The following is a 26298-nucleotide window of genomic DNA, read 5'->3' as shown; positions in this document are numbered from 1 at the left end:
AGTCACTTCAGCCACAACCGTAGATGCCATTAGTTACAGAGAAACCAGCAGTGTCACCACACCAGTTCCAGAACGCAATCACTTTTCACCCAATACAAACTACGCCCACCCTAGCGCCGGGGCGGGATGAATCGAATCCCCTTAATCTTCTCCGCCTCTTTAGACTGTTAAAGGAACGAAAGCTTTTCTGAGTTATTACATTTAAGTCATTTAGCAGACGCTCTTATCCAGAGCGATTTACAGGAGCAATTAGGGTTAAGTGCCTTGCTCAAGGGCACATTGACAGATTTTTCACCTAGTCGGCTCAGGGATTAGAACCAGCGACCTTTCGGTTACTGGCACAACGCTCTTAACCACTAAGCTACCTGCTTAATAATTGATATATAATATAATAATTGATAGGGTATAATTGGTATGTGGATCAATCAATCATGCGTATAATGATGCCATTTTGAGTGTCGTACAGGTGGGAAACAATTTTCACCTAACTTCACTTTTTGTTGTTATTTGTAGGCAAAAATACGATCGATTACAGCAAAGACATAATATACATATTTACAATATTTACATTAGATGACACGGGTACATTATTAATACACAGACCCACATTTCCGGTGAAAGAAATCCTTCGCCGGAAAAGGAATGATGGAAAAACAGAAGCTGAACCGTCAAAACATAAACAGAGTTAGCACACACTAGTGAGCGCACATCGTCTTTAATTTCACTCTCTTTATACACGCACTTCTCATGTCGTGTGTTTTTACTCCAAGGTTTTCTATCCAAGGTGGAAGATCTAGCTAAGTAGTTTAGTAGGTTGAAGACAATAAATCTGCACCGAAGATTAGAACAAAATACGTACTGTAGCTAACTAGCTACGCTCGTCGGGCCTACGACTTGTAGTTAAGAGGTAACAGCTTTAGCTAGCATGCCAGCCATTGCTGTTTACTTAATGTAACTAGCGTGAAATTGGTCAAACTCCTGAACAACGTTGAACTAAATGTACCAAAATGTGTAAATTTGCTAATCTAATCAATCAACCGAATAGGTAGTTAACGTTATCTCTACAGCAGAATGGACATGGTGGCCTGTCAGCTGTTTTGTTAAATATTAGTGTTGCTGCAGCAGCTAGCTAAGATTAGTTTGACAGCTAACGTTAGCTACCTAACTTACTCCAACTCCAAACTACTGGCTGCAAGTCCTATACTAGCTAACTAGAGACTGGCAGCTAGTTTCATTTGTTAGTGTGCACTCGATTTAATTTAGTTGCTGATATGCTAGCTAGTTTGCAAGATTTCCAATCGTACCGTGACTTGAGAACATAATTCGTTCATCAGTCACAGCTAGCCAACTAGCTGTCTTGAGTGACATGTCTTGCTACCTTGCCAGTCAGTTGTTTGGACATATTGCAATTATTGGCAATATATATATTATTAGGAGTCTTCAAAAGCAGCTGGCAGTCTAATTAATTTGACCCTGCCTCGGTTTCATTCCAGGCTCTCCTCCTGTCCACAGGAAGAGAGAATCAGGATGGCGGAGGCAGATGGTAAATCCAGTGTGCTTAACGGTGAGGGATCACATAGGCCTCACGGATCACACAGGCCTCACTGTTGGCCGACTGGGAATACGAACATACACTGTTGTGGAACTACTACTAGTAAGCCACACTACCAGAACTAGACTAATGTGAATGTGTGGTCATCTCTGTGTGTTTGTCAGGTGGGTCCGAGGAGCCAGATCCAGGAGAGGACCAGCGTGGGGAGGGAGATGCTTCCACGGCCACAGAGGGACAGTCTGGCTCTCAAGCAGGTGATCATAGACTCAATCCAGAGGGACAGTCTGGCTCTCAAGCAGGTAATCATAGACTCAAACCAGAGAGACAGTCTGGCTCTCAAGCAGGTAATCATGGACTCAAACCAGTGCAGTATAAGAGTACTGTTGCTGTCATAGTCCAACATGTAGCCACAACACACAGGACATCATAACGTTGACATTATACACTCTACAAACTATTTGTTTTACAGTGGATACATTTCCTCCCCACTTCTTGACAGTAGCTCTTTTTACTCAATGTGTGACAACTTCCTCTTGTCCTCATGTTTCCCTCAGCTCCCAAAGAGGCAGGAGACAGTGCTAAGGACAAGCCAACGCCAGATGCAGAGGGTGAGAGGGTGCCTGGCGAGGGAGAGGAGGAAGAAGACATGGACGGCAGCGGCCTCTACTCCCTGAACGAGGAAGGGGAGCGAGATGGTGAGGGGGGTAGAAGAGAGAGAGTGAAGGAGAGAGATGCAGGAAAGAGGGCCGCCAGAAAGAGGAACCGCCCGAGCGGTGGCACCGCTCACCACTCCTCCAGCTCTGAAGAGGAGGATGATGATGAGGAGGAGGAAGACCAAGAAGAGGAAGAGGACGAGCAGGCCTTGGACGTGTGGCTGGGGGCGGAGCTGCGTGATCTCAGCAGGCCATCATGGCGGGCGGTGCCCTCCCTGCTGTTGAGGGAGATTGGCCGGGGCTCGCACCAGTTTGTGAGGCGTGTGTGTGGCGCGCGGGGGCTGGTCCAGAGGCTGGAGCTACAAGGGCGCCTGGAGAGACACACCGGCTGTGTGAACACCCTGCACTTCAACCCCTCAGGCACACGCTTGGCCTCTGGCAGTGATGACCTACGGGTTGTGGTGTGGGACTGGGCACGTCGTCGGGCTGAGCTGGAGTTTGACAGCGGGCATAAGAGCAATGTCTTTCAGGTGAGGAGGAGAACACAATCAGGCTGGTTGAGACTATAGAAAGGAGGGGAACACTTCCGGTGTTGTTGACAACCATTGAGAAACCATGTGAAAAATGTGAAAGGAAAGCTAGAAATAGGACCTTTGAGAGATGTTGAAACGTACAGTTGAAGTCGGAAGTTTACATACACTTAGGTTGGAGTCATTAAAACTTGTTTTTCAACCACTCCACAAATGTATTTTTAACAAACTATAATTTTGGCAAGTCGGTTGTGCATGACACAAGTAATTTTTCCAATAATTGTTTACAGACAGATTATTTTACTTATAAGTACAGTATCACAATTCCAGTGGGTCAGAAGTTTACATACACTAAGTTGACTGTGCCTTTAAACATCTTGGAAAATTACAGAAAATGATGTCATGGCTTTAGAAGTTTCTGATAGGCTAATTGACATCATTTGAGTCAATTGGAGGTGTACCTGTGGATGTATTTCAAGGCCTACCTTCAACCTCAGTGCCTCTTTGCTTGACATCATGGGAAAATCAAAAGAAATCAGCCAAGACCTCAGAAAATAAATTGTAGACCTCCACAAGTCTGGTTCATCCTTGGGAGCAAATTCCAAATGCCTGAAGGTACCACGTTCATCTGTACAAACAATAGTACGCAAGTATAAACACCATGGGACCACGCAGCTGTCATACTGCTCAGGAAGGAGATGCGTTCTGACTCCTAGAGATGAACATACTTTGGTGTGAAAAGTGCAATTCAATACCAGAACAACAGCAAAGGACCTTGTGACTACGGTTTGCAACTGCACATGGGAACAAAGATCATACTTTTTGGAGAAATGTCCTCTGGACTGATGAAACAAAAATAGAACTGTTTGGCCACAATGACCATCGTTATGTTTGGAGGAAAAAGGGGGAAGCTTGCAAGCCAAAGAACACCATCCCAACCGTGAAGCACGGGGGTGGCAGCATCATGCTGTGGGGGTGCTTTGCTGCAGGAGGGACTGGTGCACTTCACAAAATAGATGGCATCATGAGGAAGGAAAATTATGTGGATATATTGAAGCAACATCTCAAGATATCAGTCAGGAAGTTAAAGCTTGGTCACAAATGGGTCTTCCAAATGGACAAAGTTGTGGCAAAATGGCTTAAGGACAACAAAGTCAAGGTATTGGAGTGGCCATCACAAAGCCCTGACCTCAATCCTATAGAAAATGTGTGGGCAGAACTGAAAAGGCGTGTGAGAGCAAGGAGGCCTACAAACCTGACTCAGTTACACCAGCTCTGTCAGGAGGAATGGGCCAAAATTCACCCAACTTATTGTGGGAAGCTTGTGGAAGGCTACCCGAAACGTTTGACCCAAGTTGAACAATTTAAAGGCAATGCTATCAAATACTAATTGAGTGTATGTAAACTTCTGACTCACTGGGAATGTGATGAAAGAAATAAAAGCTTAAATAAATAATTCTCTCTACTATAATTCTGACATTTCACATTCTTAAAATAAAGTGGTGATCCTAACTGACCTAAGACAGGGCATTTTTACTAGGATTAAATGTCAGGAATTGTGAAAAACTGAGTTTAAATGTATTTGGCTAAGGTGTATGTAAACTTCTGACTTCAACTGTACCTTTCTTCCTCCAAAGGCAAAGTTTCTTCCCCACAGTGGAGATTCAACTCTGGCCATGTGTGCCCGGGACGGTCAGATCAGAGTGGCTGAGCTCTCTGCTATGCAACGCTGCAAGAACACCAAGAGAGTGGCTCAGCATAAAGGGGCAGCACACAAGGTATGGAGACAGTGTGTATACCTCAGGTGTGTGGGTGTATTAGAGATGAGTCTGGCCACTGGTCCTACTAGCCTGACTTTGGCGGCGTCTCAAACCACACCCTTTCTTCCATACTGTGGGGAATGGATTGTCATTTAAGATGCAGACGTTCTAAGCCTTTTTTTTAGCTGCGAGCTGAGTTGATATAAGTGTGTTGTGTTTACTCTGTGTGTGTCAGCTGGCCCTGGAGCCAGACTCTCCCTGCTGTTTTCTGTCGGCTGGGGAGGATGCCGTGGTGTTTGGCATCGACCTGCGCCTCGACCGGCCTGCCAAGTGAGTGACATCACGTCTGTCTGACATGCAAGTGTTAACGCCATTACTGCAAGATCGCCTGGACGTTACTGTACTAAGGCCATTCGTTTTCCTGACCGTGACCAGACCGGGAAAAACTTCAGTCCCAATGTAGAACATAACAGCCTTTTAACCCTTTTTCTACTATTTGTTTCCTCTTTTCCCTTTCTCTCAGTAAACTGGTGGTGGTGAAGGAGGGGGATAAGAAAGTGGGGTTGTACACCATCTTTGTGAACCCTGTCAACACACACCACTTTGCTGTGGGAGGGAGAGATCAGTATGTCAGGTTAGACTAAAAATCCCTCTTTTGTGTCCGTAAAGCAGAGGAAGTGGAAAGTGCATTGTCTGGGATTCTCTCTTACCTCTCCTCACCTTCTATCTCTGTAGGATCTATGATCAGAGGAAGATAAATGAGAATGATAATAATGGCGTACTGAAGAAGTTCTGTCCATCTCACCTGGTGTCCAGCGAGTCCAAAACTAACATTACCTGCTTACTGTACAGTCACGATGGCACAGGTATAACACAAGGACTCAAGCACACTTTTATTCAGAAGTCGGAGTTCCTCTGGCTCTTGCTGTTATGACTGTCCTCATGTTTGTCCTCCCCATCAGTGAACAGAGCCACGTTCAGTTGCCTAACCTTCTCTAACGGTGCAGATAGCAATGCCATGAATAGAGCTTAGGTGATTCCTTATTTGACATATGAGAGGCACGTTTGTTCTACATAGCCTATCTTTACGTTCCAAAATGTTGCATCCTGCTGAATGCGCCCCATGTCTGTCTGTCTGCCTGTGTCTCTTCAGAGCTCCTGACTAGTTACAACGATGAGGACATCTATTTGTTTGACTCCAGCCACAGTGACGGTGCAGATTACTGCAGGCGATACAAGGGCCATCGCAACAATGCTACAGGTACTGGGTCAAAAGGGGGAATTAATGATTATGAACTAGTCAATTATAAGTAACACAAACACTAGTTAAATAAATTACAATAAATAAGTAACAAAATAATTCTCAATAATAGTAAAAAAGGATCATGGATCAATTCCCTCTCAAAAATAGTTTTATTTAACATGTCAGATTTGGTCAATAGCTCAAACAAAATTAAAGTAATGTTATAACTTGTACTTCTAGTATAATACTCTCTCTCTCTCTTTCCCTCCTCTCCCTCCTCTATTTTTCCATCTCACAGTGAAGGGGGTTAACTTCTATGGGCCTAGCAGTGAGTTTGTGGTCAGTGGCAGTGATTGTGGACACATCTACCTGTGGGACAAGGTCTCAGCTCGCATAGTCCAGTTCATGGAGGGAGACAGAGGAGGAGTGGTGAGAGGGTGGGATGGTGGGTGGGAAGATGTATGATGGTCAAAGGAAATGGCTTGAGATAATGGGCAGGCACAAGTAAAACCCTCAAACGAAATTGTACAGCATAAGTTTCACAGTTTTATGCTCACTCATCTGTCTGTCACTTGATTCTATCTCAACCTCTTGTCCTAGGTGAACTGCCTGGAGCCCCACCCTCACCTCCCAGGTCTGGCCACCAGTGGTCTGGATCATGATGTTAAACTTTGGGCCCCCACTGCCGAGAACCCCACAGGGCTCAAGGGCCTCAAAGATGTACGGTTGTTCATACCATTGATTCCACACACACAAACCTCAACATATCACTAATATCCCAAACATCCCACGGCATATAGTCTTGGATACTGCATACCAAAGCTGTTTTGATGTGACTGGTGTTGTGGTCGTTCAGGTGATGAAGAAGAACAAGCGTGAGCGTGACGAGGACACTGTTCGACATGGAGACCAGTACGACACACAGCTCCTGTGGTTCCTGATGAGACACATGAGAAACAGACGGTCCCAGAGGGTGAGTGGCACACACCATAACACTGTAAGGGAGTGTGTATCCTAGAACCCAACCGAAATGGGGTTTCTGGATCCGATTTTAGTGAAAATATTTACAGATAACAGATATCTTTTTATGAATATAGCTGGAATGAAGAAAAAATAATAATCATCTTGTAGCACCAAAAATAGGATTTTTTTTTTTTTTAATGGAAAAACTGTTACTCTAGTGAAAGGAGGATGAACTGCACTGATTCCAGCAAAAAATGAGCCTGTGAAGACTGAGCTGCCTCATGCTAGCCTGCTGGAAAACAACGACATAGGACACATTTTCAATGTATGGGTGTTTAGCTACAGTATGTTTTCATCAATTGTAGGGCAGTAATTCTGTTGTCACTTGAAAGGGAAAAAATCAATCAAGCGCTGCTTTGTAACCTGTTATTATAATTTGTTTTGTCTCTGGAAACATTTGAATGACAGCGCTTGAGGAATATCCTTTGCAAAGAGCAAATATAACACACCAGATTTCACAGGCTTCACTAAAGGGCTGTAATGTTAACGTTACCACAGAATTGAGTGTTGTTAGCACGGCACTTGCTTTACATTTGGGCATAGCTTCCAATGTTTGTCACGACGCCAACACCCTACTATGACATGTCACGTAACAGTATATGGCCAGTGCTCATTTTTGGCAGTTTATTGAGCTGACAAGCTTCTATCTACTCAGCACTGATTGTAGAAGCAGTAACAGTTAGTTCACAGTAGTTCACTCTCCTCTCTGACTGGTGTAGTTGCGTTGGCTGATAGTGTCCTGTCTTGCTGTAGGGCTTCAAGGCATGATAGCCTTATAGCTATTAAAAGAGTGCCCTCTCCTGGACAAATAATGAAATGCAAAAAAATAATGTTTAATTCTATAAGTGTTTTCTCCATGTCTTATTGGTCCTTTTCAGTCGACTTTTAAACGTCGACACAAATACATTGGTAAAAGGCTAATATCGGCCAATTTTAATATCAGTCAACCGATAAATCAGTCGGGCTCTAGTGTAAGCTTATTACTATGAAATTATTAACGGGGCACCACTTGCTATAAAGTCAACAAGAAACTATAAAAATAGTTACAGTTAACTTATCATTCTGAATGCAATTCAGTTCTTAAAATGACATGGCATTTTTGGAGACAGTAGATATTTTATGAAACTAAGATTTATTTAGAAATAATCAGGTAAAGCATTGAATGTACAGGATGAATGAATAAGAGATTATGAAGGCAAAATGATGTACTAATGTGATAGGCTACAGAATATATATTTATTTATATTTCTTTAAGGAGGGGGGGATGGATTACTGTTATACTATTCCAGGTATTCCTTAAAGAGGTAGGGTTTCAAGTGTCTCCCAAAAAAATCATATTCAAGATACTTAGAACTCATGGTTGATTTTGGGTTGTCATCTATGAGCAACACTAAAATGGGTTCTTGGTTGTAAGAGGTGAAGAGGGTAGTGGTCCTAAAGAAATAAGGGTGGTAAACAGGTGTATCATTCTGCCCAAAATCTACATTAAGGAGGACAGGTTTAGGCCGGTAGATAAAGGTGTCATCAATTAGGGGTTTAGCGGAAAACCGTGGAAGCGGTTTGTTCAATGTCTAGAAAGGAGAAGGGCTAATCCCTCACACTTACTAGAAAACCGATCTCTCGCCTCAGAGTTGACATGGATTGGAGTCACTGCATTGGTTCTGAATTCCTTCAGTGAATTCACGCACATGTTTACGATCTGTACCTGGGCATAGTCATGGGTCCTAACCAATGATGTGTATAAATGACTGACAGGGGGCGCTGTATTGAAGCCACAGGACAGCCATCTTGGCACTCCTGAATTGTAAAAAATAATATTTTGGAAGCTATAGAAATGCATTTATTAATGTTTACATTAGTTTTTGACACGCTTATTCTAATACAGACACCTTAATGCATACTTTTAAAATATATTATGTGAGCTAAACATAGAAAAAATAAAAAAAGTTCCTAAAAGTATTTTTTTTAGAATACTAATGTTACTGTCCTCACTACAACCAACAAAAATTTGATGTAATTTTGTCCTCAACGATTAATTGAAATACTGTGGAACTTCATTCTTTCCTTTGCAGGACTGCTCCTACTAGGGATTGCCAATATGGCCGACCAGTAGCTTCAATACAGCATCAGCAATCCAGGGTTTATATACATCATTGGTCCTCCCTCGACCAATTCTAACAGAGTGAACTTTGAATGCTGGTTGACTATGAGGAACTTACCCTCGAGTTTTACAAACAAGATTAAAAGATTATAACACACAACCATGAATTGTTTTATGCTTAACCAATAGGTTTCTGAGACTACCTAAAATGCAGGTCACCCCGCTGCAACTCTTTCTGTTGCTTTGTAAAGGGGCTGTAACTGGTTAAAATTGGCAGCAAACTATGCAGCTTTTGCCTCTTTAGGGACATCTTGTGTCATCTGGCAAATGGACTCTTGAGCAGTGTATTATAAGTCGTTCCTGAGAAGCTATACCTCTGCAAGAGGTGCATGTACACATAAAAGAGCTTGTTGGCTCTGGGAAATACACACTCAAAATGATGACTGGTTCAACATTGGGTATGTACTGTAAATACAAAGGGCTTTATGGCCCTGGAAAAGGTGTGCACCAGTTATATTGGGTGACAGTAAGAAATCACTTTAAGTGAGTTTCAGTCAATTAGATGGCTGAAATCAAAAAGGGAAATTAGACTCATATGGTATGCGCAGAGATTAGTGTTAACTAAAAGTCTACTCATACAGCCTGGGAAAAGAGAGTGTTATTAACCAGGTGAGCTTTAACGCCCCCTAACTTTCCAGATGGGTTATGGACCTGGGGTATGACAGGGAAAAATGTTCCCTCTTTCGTTCTCCCCCTTCACCTCAAGTGGAGGTTGTGTACCCTGTCATGCATAGGCTTTGATCACTAGTGATGCTAATATGGTCACGAAACAAAATCAGTACGCCTAACTTAAAGAGCAGGGCACTTTCAGACACAGTAGTTATAGATTTTCACCTCATGTAAGTATAAATCAAAATTATGGCTCAAGGTCAAGTTACACTAGTATGTGCGATGGAGGTTGAGCGGAGTCATTTTACTATCAGAAAACCATTAGCAATACCAGCGGACACTGAATATTAATTGGGTAAAACAAAATTGTACACCTAATTCAAAGAGAAAGGTACCGAAAGTCACAGGTTATCACCTACTACAAGGGTCCAAATTTAAATTATGACTCAGTCTACTGTCGTCTCGGCGAGGGAGGTTTTCACTCAATTAGCAAGGGGACTGAAACATTATCATCAGTAGGATCACAAGGGATTGTTTTTTATTTTTATAATGGTGTTAGATCATTCAACACCAAAGCCAAATTCAAAGCTTATGCAGTTTACACACTTAAAAAGTATTAAGGATGACAAACCACTAAAGGTAAACATTAGAACATGTCACAAGAAAAATATAATGTGCCTACACTCTGGTTGGAGGTCAGTGGCTGAGACGGGGAGAGAGAAGAGTTTGAGCTCTTACATTCAACGCTCCTCTACACCACCCACCACGTCTCGTCTCTATTGCAGTAATCAAACCAGTACATCTTTCTCTCCAGTAGTAACTACAGTGACTTTCGTGTTGTGCATTCTCTGTCTCGCTCTCTCTTTCTCCCTCTTTATTTCTTTCCCTCTCTTTTTTCCTCTCTCTCCCTTTCCTAGACACGTCGGGAGGGTGCAGAGGGAGACACTGATGAGTCATGGAGCTCTCCAGATTCCTCTGATGAAGAGAATGGAGGGCCGGACCACGTCCAGTGCATGTCCTCCTGAGCCAAGGAGATATACAAGCCACACACACACTCTGCATTGCCCTAGTATTGATGCATATACGCAGGCACTATCGACACACTGGCACACACATGAACACTGAGAGACCATGAAGTAACAGTAAAAAGGTATTCACACACAGACATACAAACAACGGAGGGAGGGAGGGAGGGAGGGTGACTGTAGGATAGACTGAGACACACAAAACCTCACTTCTAATCAGACGGAGTGAATTGTAGATAGTTTTGTTCATGCACAGTCTGAGGGGAGGGGGCTTATACAAACACTCTCAACCCTGATTTTGATCTAACCTGTATTCGAGGGAGGCTGACAAGTGCTCACATCGTTACACAACCAGTTAGACACATCTACACACATACATATGCTCTGCCAAGCCAGAGAACATTAACACTTCAACATCACATCTCACAATCAGTTACCCATCATCTGCAGTGCACATGTTACCCCGCTCTCTTTCCCCTCTACTTTTCTGTCAGGGGATTTGAGGAGAGGAGGCAGAAAGGAGATGAATGAAATGTACCCTCCGACCTTTTAATCAACCCTCAAATGTGATTCACTCCATAGATTTTTTGCAAGGGCCAAACCAGAGCCCCATAACAACCTCTCTAGGTTAGCCTCAGAACATCAGCATGTGGTCAATCAGCTTAGCTTGCAGATGGCTCATACCTGGTGACTGCATCCCTTATATTCTGCTGTGTTTTTTTTCACATCCCTCAGCCCAATGCCTTGCCCCCCCCCCCACCTCCCACGCTACTGAGTGCACTTTAATCAGGGATGTGTGGTTTGAGTTTCTTAGACAAAGTGTGCACTGGGGGGCCAACCATGCATTGTAATGAAACATTGGCTACATTGGCTCCCCAGAACACCTCAGCAAAATAAAGGTGTATTCTTGTAAAACGAGACAGATATTTGACTAGTTTAGTTTGGGATTTGCACTTAGCAGGAGTGTCTTAAACAGCTCCAGCTGAAAGATTCCCTCTGCTTCCACCAACCCCCTCCCTCCTTCTCCTTTACAATCCTCCTGGATGAGCACCCTGACCTAAGCCTTTACCTCCATAAAGGCCTCAGCCTCTACCTCCCTAAAGGCCTTCCCACGCTGTACGTCAATCTGTATTTTACGATTATTACATGTCACACTGTGCGATGTTACCAAATTAAAATCTTGATATCAACCTGGCCAGATTGTACAATTTGCTTCAGTTCTGTCATCACATTCTGCGATTGGCTATGTCAGCTGCAGCAGTGTATTTGATCTGTGCATGTGCCAGCACCAGCAGCGCAAGTCTCCCAAGCGAGTTCGGAGACAATTAAAGTATGCATCTTAGAAATAGTTTTCACATACAAACGTATATATGTCCGAACTCAGAATCAAATAGGCTTCCCAAAAATAACATGGTCTTTGGGGTATAACTTTTATTTTGATTGGGGATTTTTGTTCATTTATCAAAGTCCCATCAGGTAGCCTGATTTCAGATGTCATGTAAACAAGATTATTAGGGAAATCGTTCTTCTTGCAAAGCATGTAAATGTTTAAATCGAACTATTATATTAATCTGACTTATTGTGTGCATAATCAGTGTCGGCCGTGTTCCTATTGGTCGTAAAACCAGCCACACTACACGATAAAGGCTCAACATTTCTGACACTGCTAGAACTTTGTCGAAGACATAGACCCTGTCACACTGAACGAGCCAAGATGTCCGACAATTGTTTACGACCTAAGAATTTGACCACGACGTGGATATTTTGTCTGGGACGACAAAATCGTGGCATAAAATGGCTAAAGTCGTAGTCTGTGCGAGCCTTAAGCCATCTTCTTTCTCAGAGTACACGTCATTGAGCTGGAGGGCTGCTGAGGAACACCTGGATGGTCTCATTGCATAATGGATATATACTGTACATCCAAAAGGATTCTCACTTTTCTGTTTGAGGAACCCTGATGAGAAGGACGTAAGCCTCAAGTCCTGCTACCTACATCCACGGCTCATGCCAGCTGTCAGTCTCTGCCAGAGATCAGACTCCGTAATGGAGAAGCAGGGATTTCTCTGGAGATTAGGGCCCGTATCCACAAAGCATCTGAGTAGCAGTGCTGATCTAAGATCTGTCCATATGATCTTATTCATTATGATCTAAAACTGATCCTGGATCAGCACTCTTACTCTTAGATGCTTTGTGGATACGGCCCAGATGTAGAGACTGCTGTTTGGCTCTCTTTGTGGGCTTTCAGAAGCCATTCCTCAATCTGTATTTTAGGCCATCTGCCCTGTCAGACCTTCCTGGGGGACAGGAGGAGGAAGGATTGATCTGCTTGCCAGTTTTTGTTTTTAGAGCGATAAAATCCAGCTTTTTCTCTTTTTGTATGAGAATTATAGAAGTTTGATTAATTTATGTACATATATTAAAACTGTAAAGAAGTCATCTTTAGCAATGTTTGATTGGTATTGATGCAGAGGTTTATATTATATATGAGGACAAAGTACTTTTAAAATGAAGATACAAGGATGGCTTTAGTTTTTTCTTCTATACATTATATCCCCAATTGTTACAGTATATCGGTAGGATTCAGTTAAACAATGAATCAAGTTTGGTTCCTTCTCATTATCAATTTACAATTTTCTCCTTTCACGATCTTGACTGTTTGGTAACAGCCGTATTCAGACTATCCAGCTGGCTATTTTTATTTGTTATTGTATACATCTTTAGGCTTTTGATCAATGATTTATCCCAGTGCTGCCTAATATTGTGTTCTACCGGTTCAGTTGGAAACATGTAAGATTTGTGCAATAAACAGAAAACTGTCCCTTGTGTTATTTTGACATTGGTTGTTTTTAAACTAGTTCATGGATCAGGCCAGCTCTCTTATCTCACTTTTAAAGTAAGCTCAACAGAGAAGTTTTCATTTGATCCACACATAGATTAAATGTTTTGTCTGTCAAGAGTACTACAATTGGAAGTCTTCAGCAGCCAGATGCAAAAACACTTTTTTTATTCCAACAGCTGAAGACACTTAATGTATGATTTCAGTGTATAATTTTAATGAGCTATCTTTTTCATTCTCCTTTCTCCTGTCTTTATTACTTATTTTGTTTTATGATGTGAAGCACTGTTACTTGTTTTGAAAAGCACTATATAAATACAATTATTATTAACTAGAAAGGAACAAAATGATTTAGAGCGAAAAGGTAGAGAAAGGTAGAAATCCTTACATTACTCATGATTGTATAGTGTCTTTTGCCTCAGCTTGCCCGAGGTATAGGGGACCGAACAAGAATGTATATCTGATAGACTAACATTACTGGAAGCCAGGTGGTCTGTGTGCTTTAGCCATCTCTTAGGAGTTGGCTAATGCACAAACTGATCTGGCTAGTTGGCGAGAGGCTACCCACATACTTGCTCAAACAAAAATCCACACACCCTTTAGCAAACCACTGGCTTTTTCTTGTCAGCAAGATAAAGACATGAATTAAGAAAATATTTGAATCAATATCTTCTTCACTGATGCATACCTGGGATACTATGTTGGCAAATAACTATGGGTCATTACCTTGTCTCAGAGCTCTCCTTTTACCGTAAAAGCAAATCCAGGAGTGTTGGGTCCGAGCCAAAGTAAAGTTTATTGCCGTGTATGCATAACAGTAGCCTAGTTAAACAGTGACCATATTATTGAAATAACAGTGTTTGCTACCTTTTTCGATTCTCAGCATAAAAGCTCAGGCTCCATATGTATGCCCACAAATACCGCACATTCCCAAATACTCAACTCTAAACCTTGTCTCATCAACTACTGCAACTCTTAAGACACAAAGATGAGACCTGAAATATGCTTGACTTTGATATGCTCCTTAATTCTCTGCCTTGTCTGCAGTGGTAAGTCCCTGGTGTATGTTCATATTTATGATAGGCTGTGTGACTCCTTAACGTGTTGAGCAATATAATCATACTTTGATAGAAAATAAAGCTATAACAATAGTGTGTATATGACTATTAGTAAAAGCAAAAGAGTGACAGTTGTTTTTTTCTGAACCCTAGCTTTGCCTCAGACCTGTACAGAGCCATAGATACTTGTCTTTATGCTGTACCTATATTAATGCTATGTTCAAACTATCTTGCACACTTCTGCCAATTACACACGCACACACCCTCATGTCTCCCTCTCTCTCTCGCTCTCTCGCTCTCTCTCTGTCTCTCAGTAGTCTCATCTGGGGTTTCTGTCTGCAGTACTGATGGCATGTCCATTCGAGGAGGGGAGTACAGTCTCTCAAATGGACTAAATGTGGGCAGTGAGCTGTTGTACCACTGTCCTGATGGTTATTACCCTTACCCCAAACGTATGCACAGATGTCTGGGCCATAATCGCTGGTCCCCAAGCCCCAGTCGACGAGGCAGTGAGTGCAGGGGTGAGTATGGTGAATTGATGTTCAGTTTGGATAACTTAATTCTGTACTCAGATCTGTCTGCTGTTCATGATAACACACAATGTAGCACCTCAACCCCTGAGGATCTTTGACAACCATCCCCAAAAGGTCCACCACTCTTGCCCAATCTACCTTCTCATTCAAAGCAACAAAGAAATGGAATGCCATTCCCTCCTCTCTGAAAGCGTGTAGTAGCTTCCAAGCCTTTCTCGTCTGAGGCAAAAAATTGATCAAGTCCAATCAGACATGTTCACATTGATTTAAACCTTTTTTTTTATGTAACAGAAGACACATTAAAACCAGACTGGACTCACTGGACAGACGTTTTATATTTTATGTAAATGTTTGCGCCTCCAATAAGTATGTTATGCTACATTTACAAATGCAACTATGGTATGGTTAATTAAGACAGAAACAAAAGTAGGGAGATTGGTCGGGGAGGATGGTTGGGCATGTACTGCGACCGTCTAGCAATCCAAAAGTTGCATGTTCGAGTATCGTTGGGGACAACTAACATTTTAGCTAACCCTTCCCCTAACCCAGGGTTAACCAAACTCGGCCCTGAGGACCTCAAGGGGTGCACGTTATATCATTAAGCTTTGATTGTTTTAAACAGCTGTGTAGTGCTAGGGCAAAAACCAAAATGTGCACCCCTTGGGGTCCCCAGGACTGAGTTTGGGGAACACTGCCCTAACCCTTATTCTAACCTTAACCCAATTCACATAACCTGCTATGTCAATGATCCTAACCTTTGTTGTTAGTTCTCCTAACCCTTTATGTAAAATCTCTAACCTTTGCTGTTAGTTCTCCTAACCACCTTAAATTCTCCTTGTAATTCTCCTTTGTTATGACGCAACAAGCAGCCTGGTCTCAGAGAAAGACTAGGTGACCACCTGTGCTATAGGCAACCCTAAAAGACAGACAGAAAAGGATCCGCTGGAGTTTCCCCTTATCAATAAGTGGTTGCACTGATTTAGATAAAGCACTCAATCAAATTAAAATGTTGCGTCAAAATAACCAACCATTGCTTCACTAAAATGTAATGTCTGATCATTAGGCTATGGACAAGTTGCTATGGACAAGTTGCGTGCATGTGTTTCTTTAAAAAAAATGTTTGTCAATTCATCTTCATATAGCCTATATCACGGCTTTGATGGACCATTTTAGGTGGGTGGGTGTGCTTATGAGTTCGCTAATTCTCTATGTCCATTCAGAAAGTTTCCTAAAATAGGCCTAGCTTGTCTAGACTTCATCTCTTTAATCAGATCGAAAGAAAATTGTAGGCAGCAGCAAGTGTGATGATGGTCTGCATATACAGTGGGGGAAAAAAGTATTTAGTCAGCCACCAATTGTGCAAGTTCTCCCACTTAAAAAGATGAGAGAGGCCTGTAATTTTCATCATAGGTACACGTCAACTATGACAGACAAATTGAGAAAAAAAAATCCAGAAAATCACATTGTAGGATTTTTTATGAATTTATTTGCAAATTATGATGGAAAATAAGTATTTGGTCACCTACAAACAAGCAAGATTTCTGGCTCTCACAGACCTGTAACTTCTTCTTTAGAGTCTCCTCTGTCCTCCACTCGTTACCTGTATTAATGGCACCTGTTTGAACATGTTATCAGTATAAAAGACACCTGTCCACAACCTCAAACAGTCACACTCCAAACTCCACTATGGCCAAGACCAAAAGAGCTGTCAAAGGACACCAGAAACAAAATTGTAGACCTGCACCAGGCTGGGAAGACTGAATCTGCAATAGGTAAGCAGCTTGGTTTGAAGAAATCAACTGTGGGAGCAATTATTAGGAAATGGAAGACATACAATACCACTGATAATCTCCCCTCGATCTGGGGCTCCACGCAAGATCTCACCCCGTGGGGTCAAAATTATCCACAAGAACAGTGAGCAAAAATCCCAGAACCACACGGGGACCTAGTGAATGACCTGCAGAGAGCTTGGACCAAAGTAACAAAGCCTACCATCAGTAACACACTACGCCGCCAGGGACTCAAATCCTGCAGTGCAAGACGTGTCCCCCTGCTTAAGCCAGTACATGTCCAGGCCCGTCTGAAGTTTGCTAGAGTGCATTTGGATGATCCAGAAGAGGATTGGGAGAATGTCATATGGTCAGATGAAACCAAAATATAACTTTTTGGTAAAAACTCAACCTTCGTGTTTGGAGGACAAAGAATGCTGAGTTGCATCCAAAGAACACCATACCTACTGTGAAGCATGGGGGTGGAAACATCATGCTTTGGGGCTGTTTTTCTGCAAAGGACCAGGACGACTGATCCGTGTAAAGGAAAGAATGAATGGGGCAATGTATCGTGAGATTTTGAGTGAAAACCTCCTTCCATCAGCAAGGGCATTGAATATGAAACGTGGCTGGGTCTTTCAGCATGACAATGATCCCAAACACACCGCCCGGGCAACGAAGGAGTGGCTTCGCAAGAAGCATTTCAAGGTCCTGGAGTGGCCTAGCCAGTCTCCAGATCTCAACCCCATAGAAAATCTTTGGAGGGAGTTGAAAGTCCGTGTTGCCCAGCGACAGCCCCAAAACATCACTGCTCTAGAGGAGATCTGCATGGAGGAATGGGCCAAAATACCAGCAACAGTGTGTGAAAACCTTGTGAAGACTTACAGAAAACGTTTGACCTGTGTCATTGCCAACAAAGGGTATATAACAAAGTATTGAGAAACTTTTGTTATTGACCAAATACTTATTTTCCACCATAATTTGCAAATAAATTCATTAAAAATCCTACAATGTGATTTTCTGGATTTTCTTTTCTCATTTTGTCTGTCATAGTTGACGTGTACCTATGATGAAACTTACAGGCCTCTCTCATCTTTTTAAGTGGGAGAACTTGCACAATTGGTGGCTGACTAAATACTTTTTTTCCCCACTGTATGTGTGAGGAATGACGACAGGTGCCAGTTTTGTGTTTCCTCTCTTACTAAATGGGGTGCAACTGAATGAAAACGTAGCCATGCTCCTTTCATGATTCATCCTACAGTATAGAATGAATAGCCTATCCTAAAAAACGAATCCAGTAGTATATGATTTTTCTCTCGTTACTGTGTCCTCTCTAGCCACTTTGAACAACATATTGCCACTGAGAATGACCGCAGCAGTGTTGGTGACGTTCTGCAAATGTTTCTGAAAAGTGGAGTGAAAAACTCATAGGACTTGTTGTGAATGGTTTAGTGCGTCAAAATCGGAATCTGTATTCTTTCGGAATTCGAACGAAAAGATCGCAAAGCAGTTGTGAGTAAATGCCTTAAGATGTGTGATACTATACGTCCTCTAATTCGTATGATATTGTACGACCGCTATTCCATTTATAATGTAACCTAACGTAACATAATATATCATACTATACAGAGGCAATAACATTTACAGTGAGGGAAAAAAGTATTTGATCCCCTGCTGATTTTGTATGTTTGCCCACTGACAAAGACATGATCAGTCTATAATTTTAATGGTAGGTTTATTTGAACAGTGAGAGACAGAATAACAACAACAACAAAAAACATGTCAAAAATATTATAAATTGATTTTCATTTTAATTAGGGAAATAAGTATTTGACCCCCTCTCAATCAGAAAGATTTCTGGCTCCCAGGTGTCTTTTATACAGGTAACGAGCTGAGATTAGGAGCACACTCTTAAAGGGAGTGCTCCTAATCTCAGCTTGTTACCTGTATAAAAGACACCTGTCCACAGAAGCAATCAATCAGATTCCAAACTCTCCACCATGGCCAAGACTAAAGAGCTCTCCAAGGATGTCAGGGACAAGATTGTAGACCTACACAAGGCTGGAATGGGCTAAAAGACCATTGCCAAGCAGCTTGGTGAGAAGGTGACAACAGTTGGTGCGATTATTCGCAAATGGAAGAAACACAAAATAACTGTCAATCTCCCTCGGCCTGGGGCTCCATGCAAGATCTCACCTCGTGGAGTTGCAATGATCATGAGAACGGTGAGGAATCAGCCCAGAACTACACGGGAGGATCTTGTCAATGATCTCAAGGCAGCTGGAACCATAGTCACCAAGAAAACAATTGGTAACACACTACGCCGTGAAGGACTGAAATCCTGCAGCGCCCGCAAGGTCCCCCTGCTCAAGAAAGCACATATACAGGCCCGTCTGAAGTTTGCAAATGAACATCTGAATGATTCAGAGGAGAACTGGGTGAAAGTGTTGTGGTCAGATGAGACCAAAATCGAGCTCTTTGCCATCAACTCAACTCGCCATGTTTGGAGGAGGAGGAATGCTGCCTATGACCCCAAGAACACCATCCCCACCGTCAAACATGGAGGTGGAAACATTATGCTTTACATTTTTACATTTGTACATTTTAGTCATTTAGCAGACGCTCTTATCCAGAGCGACTTACAGGACCAATTAGTGTTAAGTGCCTTGCTTAAGGGCACATCGACAGATTTTTCACCTAGTCGGCTCGGGGATTAGAACCAGCGACCTTTCGGTTACTGGCACAACGCTCTTACCCACTAAGCTACCTGCTGCTTTGGGGGTGTTTTTCTGCTAAGGGGACAGGACAACTTCACCGCATCAAAGGGACGATGGACGGGGCCATGTACCGTCAAATCTTGGGTGAGAACCTCCTTCCCTCAGCCAGGGCATTGAAAATGGGTCGTGGATGGGTATTCCAGCATGACAATGACCCAAAACACACGGCCAAGGCAACAAAGGAGTGGCTCAAGAAGAAGCACATTAAGGTCCTGGAATGGCCTAGCCAGTCTCCGGACCTTAATCCCATAGAAAATCTGTGGAGGGAGCTGAAGGTTCGAGTTGTCAAACGTCAGCCTCGAAACCTTAATGACTTGGAGAAGATCTGCAAAGAGGAGTGGGACAAAATCCCTCCTGAGATGTGTGCAAACCTGGTGGCCAACTACAAGAAACGTCTGACCTCTGTGATTGCCAACAAGGGTTTTGCCACCAAGTACTAAGTCATGTTTTGCAGAGGGGTCAAATACTTATTTCCCTCATTAAAATGCAAATCAATTCATAACATTTTTGACATGCGTTTTTCTGGATTTTTTTGTTGCTATTCTGTCTCTCACTGTTCAAATAAACCTACCAGTAAAATGATAGACTGATCATGTCTTTGTCAGTGGGCAAACGTACAAAATCAGCAGGGGATCAAATACGTTTTTCCCTCACTGTACATACCAAATCCAACGAATCCTACAAACGAACATTCATTAAAACATATTGCACCTATTGAAATTGCACTAACTGGGATATGTGCAATATATAGACTTTACATTGTGTTCTACAACTCAAATATGATCAGGTCCAATAGCAATGATTGCAACGACTATTATTTGCAATGTCTTGACTTCTGTGTTGAAACTGTCCTGAACTCGGTTTTGTTTTCCACATTTTGTTGCATTACAGCTTTATTCCAAAATTGAATAAATTGGGTTTTTTCCTAATCAATCTACACACAATACCCCATAATGACAAAGCAAAAACAGGTTTTTAGACATGTTTGCAAATTTATATATATAAAAAAAAAATGGAAATATCACATTTACATAAGTATTCAGACCCTTTACTCAGTACTTTGTTGAAGCACCTTTGGCAGCGATTACAGCCTCGAGTCTTCTTGTGTATGACGCTACAAGCTTGGCACACCTGTATTTGGGGAGTTTCTCCCATTCTTCTCTGCAGATCCTCTCAAGCTCTGTCAGGTTCGATGGGGAGTGTCGCTGCACAGCTATTTTCAGGTCTCTCCAGAGATGTTAGATCGGGTTCAAGTCCGGGCTCTGGCTGGGCCACTCAAGGACATTCAGAGACTTGTCACAAAGGCACTCCTGCGTTGTCTTGGCTGTGTGCTTAGGGTTGTTGTCCTGTTGGATGGAGAACTTTCAACCCCCCAGTCTGAGGTCCTGAGCGCTCTGGAGCAGGTTTTCATCAAGGAGCTCTCTGTACTTTGCTCTGTTAATTTTCCCTCGATCCTGACTAGTCTCCCAGTCCCTGCCGTTGAAAAACATCCCCACAGCATGATGCTGCCAACACCATGCTTCACCGTAGGGATGGTGCCAGGTTTCCTCCAGACGTGATGCTTGGCATTCAGGCCAAAGTGTTCAATCTTGGTTTCATCAGACCAGAGAATCTTGTTTCTCATGGTCTGAGAGTCCTTTGAGTGCCTTTTGGCAAACTCCAAGCGGGCTATCATGTGCCTTTTACTGAGGAGGGGCTTCCGTCTGGCCACTCTACCATAAAGGCCTGATCGGTGGAGTGCTGCAGAGATGGTTGTCCTTCTGGAAGGTTCTCCCATCTCCACAGAGGAACTCTGGAGCTCTGTCAGAGTGACCATCGGGTTCTTGGTCACCTCCCTGACCGAGGCCCTTCTCCCCCGATTGCTCAGTTTGGCCGGGTGGCCAGCTCTAGAAAGAGTCTTTGTGGTTCCAAACTTCCTCCATTTAAGGATGATGGAGGCCACTGTGTTCTTGGGGACCTTCAACGCTGAAGACATTTGTTGGTACCCTTCCCCAGATCTGTGCCTCGACACAATCCTGTCTCAGAGCTCTACGGACAATTCCTTCAACCTTATGGCTTGGTTTTTGCTCTGACAAGCACTGTCAACTGTGGGACCTTATATAGACAGGTGTGTGCCTTTCCAAATTATGTCCAATCAATTGAATTTACCATAGGTGGACTCCAATCAAGTTGTAGAAACATCTCAAGGATGATCAATGGAAACAGGATGCACCTGAGCTCAATTTCGAGTCTCATAGCAAAGGGTCTGAATACTTATGTAAATAAGGTATTTTTGTTTTTTTATTTTTAATAGATTTGCTAAACATTCTAAAAACCTGTTTTTGCTTTGTCATTATGGTGTATTGTGTGTAGATTGATAAGGATTTATTTTTATTTAATCCATTTTAGAATAAGGCTGTAACATAACAAAATGTGGAAAAAGCGAAGGGGTCTGAATACTTTCCGAATGCACTGTATTTTATCTGTTTGTATATAACGTTTTCATGTTTATGTTCACCTGCCCAGGGACTGCAGATGGAAATGAGCTGTTAGCTAAATCTGGTGCAAAGCATCATTTCTCTTATTTTTTCAATAATTTTTTTTACTTATGTTTTTGTTGTACATTGTCCCTGTCCAAATAAACAAATAAATAATAATTTAAAAAAATATCCAGTATGTTCACTAACGCTACCAACTACACTCTCTCATTGTTCCTCCCTCTATCTCGCTCACAATAGTCATGACGTGCCCTAATCCCAGTCTTCTGAGAAATGGTGATGTGTCTCCTGTCCAATCGCAGTATGTTGTTGGGGACCAGACCACTTATGGATGCTATGACGGTTACACTTTCGCCGGCTCCGCCAGCAGAGTCTGCCAGAGTAATGGGAGGTGGAGCGGCGACACGCCTATCTGTGATCATGGCTGTAAGTGAAAAGATCTCTTTGGTCCAACCTCTTACAAATCCCTTTACCAACCCCAACAGATCGTTAAAGGCCCCATGCAGTCAAAAACATGATTTTCCTGTCTTTTATATATATTTCCACACTATTATGTTGGAGTAATACTGTGAAATTGTGAAAATTATGATAATGCCCTTTTAGTGTAAGAGCTGATTGACAAAACCGCCTGAAATTTCTGCCTGTTTTGATGGGATGGAGTTTTGGCCTTCCATGATGACATCACCATGTGGTAAATTAGTTAATAGACCAATAAGAAAGAGAGTTCCAAACCTCTCTGCCAATAACAACACATTTTCTGTTTTCCCCTCCCCACTCAGACCACTCCCAGACAGTACTAGCAAAATTCTTGCTTGAGAAATTGCTCTTTGCTAAGAAGCTATTTTTGTTTCTTTTTGACCATTTTAATTGAAAACAATCACAGTAAGGTACTTAATTGTTACAGAGAAATTATTTGATATGAGATAAAAATGGCTGCATCGGACCTTTTAAGGGTTGATTAGGTCATAAGGACTGTAAGACATAGGGGACTGCATTTCAGATGTAGCGCTGACTCTGTTCCAAATGCCACAGAGCATTAGTCTATTGGAATAACGTCTTTTCTAAACTTAAAGTTTTTGTATGTAAAGGTAATTGCTCCGGTCCATTGTTTCCTTATCTTACTCCACCTTATCCCACACCCTAGCTGGTCATTGCCGTGACCCTGGCGTTCCCCCGGGGGCCAAGCGCCATGGAAATATGCTCGATATAGGTGACCGGGTGACATATGAATGCTCTTTTGGACTGATGCTGCTGGGATCGAAGGAGCGGATGTGCCTGGAGGGTGGAGACTGGTCAGGAACTGAGCCTTTCTGTTACAGTGAGGAACCATATACCCATCCCTCACATTGTCAATAAATCCTTATAACACATAATACACAGATGCAGCTACACTAGATACATAAAAGTTGACATTTTTTATTTTACAGGTAAAAACAACTATGACACCCCAGAGGAGGTATCCAAGTACTTCTCTACATCCCTCGAGAATCGGCTGGCAATATCTGGCCTGGGTGACAATAGTGAGTTGCCAAGACCCTTATGTAGTGAACGACATTGTTCCTCTTTTTGTTTTGTTTTATAAACCCCATGCTCAAATTTTTTGCTTTGAAATCTGAACCATGCGTATCGTACATTGTCTTACAGCTGATGGGCAGCAAGTACAAAGGTCCATCCAGATGAGGCAGGGAGGCAAGCTCCACATCTACATTGCTCTGGATACTTCAGGGAGCATAAGCAGAGATAACTTTACTGTGGCCAAAAACTGCGTTGAAGCCCTCATCAACCAGGTACAGTATTACTAGTATTAAGACAGACAGCTCAGATCTGTTGTACAATCTTTACAATACATTTAGGGCCCTATTCAGACTTGAGATAAGTTGACTTAACATGGACTTAAGTAATAAAATGTTGACTTAAGTCCATGTTTTATTGACTTAAGTCCATATTAAGTCTACTTATTCCAAGTCTGATTAGGGCCCTTAGTAATATATAATAATATATGCCATTTAGCAGACGCTTTTATCCAAAGCGACTTAGTCATGCGTGCAATACTTTATTTCAAGAAACACTATTGCAGTACAAATGGTCAGTTATTAGTTTTGATATCAATAAACTTTTGTTTTGTTATGCTTTGGTTGGGTTTCTTTTCTCCCTCACTTCCTCCTCTCCATTTTTGCCTGGGCAGATTTCTTTTTTTGAAGTCATCCCGAGGTACGGAATTCTGAGCTTTGCTTCTGAGGTCAATGAGATTGTTGATATCTTCTCTCCTTCCTCACACTCAGACATGGTTTTACAGAAATTAAATAATGTCACCTACGGTAAGAACAAGGTTTTTATTATTAGACCATCACAATCTACAGTATGTCAATACATTATGTGTTATAGTTTTTTTGTTGTATTTTGTGTCTGAATGGCAAACATGTTGGTGGCAATGCATAGTTCTCAGAGTAAGATTTCCTCCTTCAACAGGTAAATTAAATGGTACTGGAAGTAACCTCTCAAGGGTATTTAAAAAAATCCATCACAAGATGGCTGTCTTTAAGGAAAGAAAGGAGCTTGAAGACACACAGCAGGCCATTCTTATGTTTACAGATGGTAATGTTGCTGTATGTGTGGGTTTTTGGTTTTACTATCCTTCGGGGAACATAAGTCTTCACAGTTAGTGGGGACATTTTGCCAGTCCCCACAAGGAAAAAAGCTATTTTAGGCTTAGGTGTTAGGTTTAGGGTTACAATTAGGGGTTAGGGATTAGGTGTTTGGGGTTAGGGTTAGGGGTTAAGGAAAAAAAACGTTTTTAATGGGAATAAATTGTTTGGTCCCCACAATGATAGTAAAACAAATGTGTGTGTGTGTGTGTATAATACAATTCAGGGTAGATTTAATGTATTTAATTCTCATTATTATTATTATAATTCTCGCCATTCCTGCAGGAAAGACTAACATGGGGGGAAGTGCAGAGCCCACTGTTATCAGGATTAGGAACCTGATGGAAGAAATACATGGCATAAACTGGCAGAAATATCTGGGTAAGATCAACTGCTGAACACTTCTGTCATAAAGGTACTCTATTCACCATATGTAGTTCTTGATTTAACTATTTTTTTGTCTTTCAAAAACAAGCAAAACCATTGTTACAGTTCCTTCAGAAAGTATTCACACCGCTTGACTTTTTCTACATTTTGTTGTTTTACAAAGTGGGATTATCTCTGGATTGAATTGTCATTTTTTTGTCAACAATCTACACAAAATACTCTAATGTCAAAGTGTAAGAAAAATTCTAACATTTATCTATTTTTTCATGAAAAATAATACTAATATATCTTGATTAGATAAATATTCAACCCCCTGACTCAATACATGTTAGAATCACCTTTGGCAGCGATTACAGCTGTGTCTTTCTGGGTAAATCTCTAAGAGCTTTACACAACTGGATTGTTCAAAATGTGCCCATTATTCTTTTCAAAATTCTTCAAGCTCTGTCAAATTGGTTGTTGATCATTGCTAGACAACCATTTTCAGGTCTTGCCATAGATTTTCAAGCAGATTTAAGTCAAAACTGTAACTCGACCACTGTCTTCTTGGTAAGCAACTCCAGTGTAGATTTGGGCTTGTGTTTTAGGTTATTGTCCTGCTGAAAGGTGAATTAATATCCCAGTATCTGGTGGAAAGCAGAAGAAACCAGATTTTCCTCTAGGATTTTTCCAGTGCTTAGCTCAATTCCTTTAATTTTTTATCCTGAAAAACTCCCCAGTCCTTAACGATTACAAGCATACACATAACAAGATGCTGCCACTACAATGCTTGAAAATATGGAGAGTGGTACTCAGTAATGTGTTGTATTGGATTTGCCCCAAACCTAACACTTTGTATTCAGGACAAAAAGTTAATTGCTTTGCCACATTTTTTGCACTATTACTTTAGTGCCTTTTTGCAAACAGGATGCATGTTTTGGAATATTTTTTATCCTGAACAGGCTTCCTTCTTTTCACTTTGTCAATTAGGTTTGTATTGTGGAGTAACTACGATGTTGTTGATCCATCCTCAGTTTTCTCCTATCACAGCCATCAAACTCTAACTGTTTTAAAGTCACTACTGGCCTCATGGTGAAATCCCTGAGCGGTTTCCTGCCTCTCCAGCAACTGAATTAGGAAGGACACCTTTATCTTTGTAGTGACTGGGTGTATTTATACACCATCCAAAGTGTAATAAATAACTTCACCATGCATTAATAAGGTCGATATCCGCACCCCGCAGAAATGAAATTAGCATATTACAAAAATTCCCAAATAATC

General features: G+C 41.9%; 2 protein-coding genes across 4 annotated transcripts; both read left to right on the top strand.

Annotated features, from left to right (window-relative positions):
* The first annotated feature begins 638 nt into the window (after positions 1-638).
* On the top strand, positions 639-13374 carry LOC121535625 (DDB1- and CUL4-associated factor 8-like). Of its 3 annotated transcripts, none has more exons than XM_041842862.2 (13): positions 639-907; positions 1513-1564; positions 1717-1851; positions 2107-2735; positions 4373-4513; positions 4731-4825; positions 5019-5129; positions 5231-5361; positions 5649-5756; positions 6037-6167; positions 6339-6458; positions 6595-6711; positions 10449-13374. In XM_041842862.2, the coding sequence occupies exons 2-13, from the start codon at positions 1528-1530 to the stop codon at positions 10554-10556; spliced, it is 1863 nt and encodes a 620-aa protein (XP_041698796.1). In that variant the 5' UTR covers positions 639-907; positions 1513-1527; the 3' UTR covers positions 10557-13374. The 3 variants fall into 3 exon arrangements, with proteins under 3 accessions (XP_041698796.1, XP_041698797.1, XP_041698795.1); XM_041842863.2 differs by having other exon boundaries at positions 1494-1564; positions 1717-1806; XM_041842861.2 differs by having other exon boundaries at positions 1494-1564.
* Positions 13375-14231: 857 nt separating this feature from the next.
* On the top strand, positions 14232-25049 carry LOC123481564 (complement factor B-like). Its single transcript, XM_045206041.1, has 9 exons — positions 14232-14441; positions 14765-14971; positions 22247-22432; positions 23151-23324; positions 23434-23526; positions 23651-23793; positions 24192-24324; positions 24476-24601; positions 24937-25049. Exons 1-9 carry the CDS (start codon positions 14381-14383, stop codon positions 25047-25049), a joined length of 1236 nt encoding a protein of 411 aa, XP_045061976.1. The 5' UTR covers positions 14232-14380.
* The last annotated feature ends 1249 nt before the right edge of the window (positions 25050-26298 follow it).

The sequence above is a fragment of the Coregonus clupeaformis genome, chromosome 21 (genome assembly GCF_020615455.1).
Source record: "Coregonus clupeaformis isolate EN_2021a chromosome 21, ASM2061545v1, whole genome shotgun sequence".
NCBI classification, from domain to species: Eukaryota; Metazoa; Chordata; class Actinopteri; order Salmoniformes; family Salmonidae; genus Coregonus; species Coregonus clupeaformis.
This window is presented reverse-complemented; position numbering and strand designations above follow the sequence as displayed.